Source organism: Montipora foliosa, chromosome 6, assembly GCF_036669935.1.
Source record: "Montipora foliosa isolate CH-2021 chromosome 6, ASM3666993v2, whole genome shotgun sequence".
NCBI lineage: Eukaryota > Metazoa > Cnidaria > Anthozoa > Scleractinia > Acroporidae > Montipora > Montipora foliosa.
In genome coordinates this window covers 49,330,979-49,337,115 of record NC_090874.1, presented here as the reverse complement: position 1 = coordinate 49,337,115, position 6,137 = coordinate 49,330,979, and the positions used below count along the sequence as shown (strand labels likewise).

The window sequence follows — 6,137 nt, the reverse complement described above, 5'->3', positions numbered from 1 at the left end:
AAAGGTGCGCTCATCATTTCAAGACTTAACTGAGGATAAATGCCTTAAAACAATTTTGAGGGAAGCAGTGATGAACGTTCGCACATCACTACGAGTAGGCTTGGATAAGTTCTACCCCGTAAAATAGTTTATTCTGCCTACCGGCAGCGCTCGTAAAAATCGCTTATTCTGCTTGAATTCGGTATCCGAAAACTTTTCAGCCCTTCGAGCTGAATTTATTTTCGCAAATATAGAAGGCAGCCCTGGGCCTAACCCCTAAAAAGATAGATATTCATTATGCGTAGCAAAAATTGTAATTCAAATCAAACAGATGGGTGTTTTCCATTTGTTTTTTATTTAGTTTTAGATTTTTCTTGCAACTGTTATGTATATCATTAGTGTCAACTTTTCTCATTTTGCTCGAAAATGCTTTATTCTACCTGCAGAATATTCGCCTCAAAAGTCACTCATTCTGCTCGAAATTCTGTCACCAGAATTCATCAAAGCCTAATTACTAACATAAAAATGTAAATAAATGGTATGGGAGGTTTCACGTGACGTCACTGCCGCCATGTTGTTGGACGAAAACAAAAGATCTCTCATTAGCTTCTTTTGTTCGTCCACCAGAAGTCGTACATTTCACTATTGTTATTGGTGTCCCTAGAGGTTGGCAGCTGCTCTGAAATAGTTTGTGTGTCGAATTTATGTAGTTTATTCACTTTTGCGTGAAATGTTTCTTTTCCAAGTTTCTTTTCATTTTTAAGTATGTTCCCTCAAAAGAAAAGGACATAATTATTCATCAGTAAACCTCAATTTTCCCTTTTGAAGTCTTGATAAACTTAAGTTATTTATAAGCCTTGATTAATTTATGTGCCACTCGCCCTCGGGTTTTAATATTACTATTACAATATTACATTTTATTTTCGCCTATTAAAGACTTACAGTGCCCGGGTGGTAGCCATAGGTTTTCTAGAAATTTAGTCCTCTTTGCTTTCTGCAAAGCTAAAAAGTTCTATTAGCAGAGAACAAAATTACCTTGTGATTTGGTTTTCGATTTGCAGTGCCTTACATGCATTAACCTCAAAAACCCTAACAGCCTATTACCGTCGTTTTCATCTAAGCGTGGACACATGACGGGAAAACCTGTTCTTTGAAGTTTGAGTTTGGCAGCCGTTAAGTAAACAGTTGAAACTTTTGCGCGCGATAGCTCAAAAGTATTTGAACCACACTTTATCAGATTAGGGTCAATCACCGAGAAAAAGTCTTCCATGTCCAGTCTTGCCGTCATTCTAGGAAAACTTGCATGAACATCTCTCAAACAACAAAACTTGTCACGTTTGCAGCCAAAACATGTCACGTTTGCAGCCACTTAGAGCATGTTTTCCCGTCACGTTTCCACGCTTAGATGAAAACGACGGTATTATAGCTGTTGAAAATAGAGGTAAAGAAAGCGCTTCATGGTATATAATGAAAAATTTCCCTTGGATCGATGGCCACCAAATTAAAGATATTTTAATTATAAGGCTGTACAAACTACATCGTACTAAGTGAAATGCAAGAAATAGTCATCTTCTGATTGGCTTTATTCGTGGTAAATAAGCTGTCAATCGGCGTATTTTTTGTTGACCCTCCTACCTTTCCTCCTCATTTTTGATTGACACCTTATCGTCAATTTAAATGCAGTTTCATTAATACAAAACAGGAATATCTATTCGAATGTGACTGCCATTCACTGAAATCATAAGTAGTACCTGAGAGTTTTCAACAAAATTGTTGGAAATTATCTGAAACGCAAAATGGAAAACTCCTCTCATCTCTTATATCATGTACACTGTCCAACCGGCTCCCTTACGGCAATAGCTGTTGTCCTTTCAGCCTTTAGTCTTTTGGGGCTTGGGGGAAATTTCCTTGTGATAATAACATTCATCAAGCGAGAAAACTTAAAGACGAGTTCTAACTACTACGTCATGAACATGGTGGTTTCTGATTTGGTGTGCGTTCTTCTCAACTGGCCCCTCTTTGCTACTGAAGGTATGCTGCAGGCTGGTGGAAGTCTTATTACGGGCGCTGTTGCCGCTTCGTTCTTTTGCAAGCTAGGAATTTATTCACGATCACTGTCATATTCGGTGTCTATAATCAGCTTAGTTCTAATCGCTGTGGACAGATTTATTGCGACAAGGTTTCCACTAAAATCGTTAACGATAACTGGAAAGATTCGAACAATTTTCATGCTTGTAAGTTGGGGTATACCAGCGTTTGGTCTCATTCCGTACTTGCTTTACTCTAGAGTAATTCAATCAGAGGAACATACTTTTTGCAGAAACATGATGAGTCAGTTACTGCTGCAAACCTACAACTCCGTAGGTTTTGTTTTGCTCTACTGCATCCCTTTCATTTTTATAGTCGTCCTCTACTCGCTAATTATGAAACAACTAAGAGAAAGAAGGAAGCTCTATAATGGGGATCGAATTCAATCCAGAGCAAAGAGAGACAAGGAAAACCAAAACATGATGAAAGTCTTCGGATCAATCGTCCTTGGATTTTTCACTTGTTGGACACCTCTTAACGCCTACATGTTTTTAAAATCACTTCACCCCTCTGTGTTTACGAAAGATAAATGTCTTTCATTAAATCTGGTGGGCGTGCTGTACTACATTTTCCCACTGATAAGTACAGCCATCAATCCATTTATCCTAATCGCTTTTAGTTCTAGTTATCGCGTCTCGTTCAAGAGAGCATGTTTCTATTTTCTCTGTCAAAAGAAGGGACAAAACAGTCGGTAATTTGAATTGGCGGCAGTTTCTCCGCAGTAACTTCGCAAAGCAGTAGCTTTCGGTCAAGAGAACTTGTTAACGGAAGCACAAGTTACAACTCGGTGGTTTCGAAAATTTGTTGTAAAGAGTTATTCATAAGCCTTCCTAACCGCAACTAACAATTTGAGTGGTATGATTCCCCTCTAGCTAAAAGGGAGTAACAGGGAAAGCCACAGCTGCCCAAATCAGAAGGGGACTAGCAAAAGTTAACAAAATTGAAAGTAAACTCTTTATTTCCATGCACTGACGAAATTATGTCATGTTATGCTGTCTTCCTACGAGTCTTGTGAATTAGCCTTAAATGCACTAGGTTACCTAATTACTTAAACAATAAAGAAATTGGTTTACAGTAAGTACAACAGTCATAACTGAAAATCTTTTCCCATTGGATAAGAATTTTTAAACTGTTTAAACTGAGACACGCTGTCTGATCTTAGGGGCATTTTTTAGTTGATCCATAGAATATATGCCCTGGAACATATGCTCCCTTTCGCAGAACGTTCTTAAGTCTGATAAAACAATTCGACGGGGGGTTTCTGAGACGGACGATAGGGCGCCAAGGTTGTATACATAACAAGCCAGACGCCCTTACCGGTATCCCGCGGAGATAGCAGGCGATATGCCTGGTATCTCAGAGGGGTGCCCAGTTGCTTGTAGCATTCCAATGTAATTGAATCCCCCAGGATTATATAATTAATAATTTATCTCTTTCACTGACACTTGATGATAAAAATTACGGGCAGAAACATGCTTATTAAAGACAACGTTTTGGTGTCCTCATGACACCATCATCAGGTCAAATATAATATTTTACAGATAATTCGAATATTAATGTTCAAGATTAAGTTCAAAGTCCCTAGAGGCTAGGTGAAAAGTTTTGCCTTTATCGAGTCACTTTGGATATTCAGACACGGTTTGTGCTCGCGAAGAAGGAACATTTCATACACAAATGTTAAGGGTATCGATTTACCAATTTTTGTCTTAAACTGGGCTAAATGTCTTAAACAGGGTATCAAAAATCGGAATTCTGTCTTAAAATGGGTAGGAAAATCAGCGATATTTGTCTTAAACAGGGTCAGGGTATGAGGGCCCGCGCCGCACCTCCCCAACCAGGGATACATCGAGTACCCCCCCCCCCCCCCCGGGTTTCTGCCCGTAATTTTATCATCAAATCCATTACATTATCACTGACACTTACAAGGTAAAAGGTGTTTTAATCCTCTAGCTTGAAATATTTTTTTGTCAGATTTTAATTAAAATTCTACTTTCAAACTTGACGTTGATGCACGAAGACAATGCGATTTACCGTGGGATAGTGACGATCCTTTAACAGAAGTTGGAATCATTTGGTCGAATATTTAAGGCAAACATTTCGGCTAAAAAAGGACGACTTGCAACATAACAGATGCGATCACACTGTGATCCCATAAAAGCGATTTTTGTGTTCCAGGACAGAATGGCTGGCTCCGGTATTGAAGTTAGGATTTGCCTATGGAAGGTGTCTACCGTAGGACGTCACGATTGTTGGAAATGAAGTCAATCATCACTTTGCTTGGGACTGAAGTGCAAACGAGGGAAAACGTTACACAAAAACATTATTTCTGGTAATGTTTCCCTTTTTGCCCGCTTCAAGAAACATCGCAAGTACGGAAAAGTTTCGTCCTTTGAGGGGCCAATAATCTTAAAAAAAAGATTTACAAGTGATTGAAGTGAAATATATAATGTCCATTGCGAAAGTGTTTTGCTTACGCTACAATAGTTCACACAGTGAGCGACAATGCTATTCCAGCACTCAATGCTGAATGATTATGAAAGTGTAATCATCACGTTAAGATTATAGATATAACCTTAAACTTGAAGGGACTTGTTAAGTTCCATACCTTATAAACGTATTAGCATCGGCAATTTCTGAAAACTATTAGTACAGTCACGTAAATTATTAACATGACAGGGAAGTCTTGCCGTAATTTTAGGAGAAAGGCATTCAAAGGGTCAGTTTATCCAAATTTCTATGGTATATGCTTATCTAATTATCTGAGAAAGGGAAAAAGATTATGGCACTGAGAAGATACTGCGATGTTGCTCAAAAAGATGGCAACTGATAAAATAAGAAATAATCCTTTCAGAGACAGTCGATAATACCTTTACCCATCGAAAGAACGGAAACATGCAACACTTCCAATGATGGTTTTTTATTATAACCTACAGATAAACTAATATTCCAAGCTTAAGAACATGATTAATTATCAATACTGAATTTCTCGAACAAAAGATACGCGAATGTAACATTTTATGCTCATTTTTAGGCATAGCTAGCCAAGATAAAACCTCTTCCCAGGTTCAAGACCTCAACTGATTTACAGTAACACATTAAATGCTCGAGGGATTCCTCTTCAGTCTTACATAAGAAACGATAGCGATTCTGCAAGTTTACTATTTCTATAAAATATACGGATCCGCAATTTGTATTCAAAACCTCTTAAATTTGTTTCCTAAGTTATAGAAGGAAAGTGAAAAGATTTTCAAGTTCCAATCGACAGAGAGAACTGGCTCTTCATTTTTTAAGTTTGGTCTGGGAGGACGGAGGAAATTCTTTGCTGAAACGTAACTCTTCACAGATTTGCCCTGAGGAAACGTATGCTGTGTTGCGGATTCTATTGCTTAAGCTTCAAAAACCTCCTTGTAGAGATTAGCAACAACGGTGGAAACCGGGCTCCCCATGGCTGCACCTTCTCTCTATTCGCAGATCAATACATTATACTACAAATACGTAGATCTTAATACGAAATCTAAGAGGTCCGTAATGAGGGCAGGTGTCAGTGTCGTGCGATCAGCAAGGCATTGGTCGCTCATTCTTTCATCCTTTTAGAGAAGAAACTAACCTATATTGCTGATATCAATTGACTCTGAGTATGTTCCCCAGTCTCTAACAAACTTCCCGGAATTCTTCAGTTGGGTGTAAAACTAGAGATATGGAATTCAGCAATAATAGATATTATTATGCCTCGAATTCCCAATTAAGTTACCCGAACTCGTGATAGCCTTTTTAACATAATAGCTGAGCAGAACTTGTGCCAGGGACAAAAGAACAGTCATTAATGAGGCAAAAGAACCTAAGAGGCCTGCGTCAGCTATAAACCTACACATGTATAATGTCATATTTGGTTCTTTTTCCCATTTGTCGCAAAACTATCTCGATGTTTATCAAAGCCATCGAAGTAGATGCCATTCACGTTTAATGTCCAGGATCCAGACAACCGCTTAAAATTATTAAACCATGTGCTGCATTCGAAGGAAAGAAATTAAAATCCTCAACGAAAAATTTTGAAAGCTAAAACCTCGAGC

The 6,137-nt window shown here is 38.3% G+C and overlaps 1 protein-coding gene across 1 annotated transcript; it reads left to right on the top strand.

Moving 5' to 3' along the window:
- The first annotated feature begins 1,775 nt into the window (after positions 1–1,775).
- On the top strand, positions 1,776–2,762 carry LOC138005684 (tachykinin-like peptides receptor 86C). The gene has a single exon (XM_068851874.1). It carries the CDS (start codon positions 1,776–1,778, stop codon positions 2,760–2,762), a length of 987 nt encoding a protein of 328 aa, XP_068707975.1.
- Positions 2,763–6,137: the final 3,375 nt, after the last annotated feature.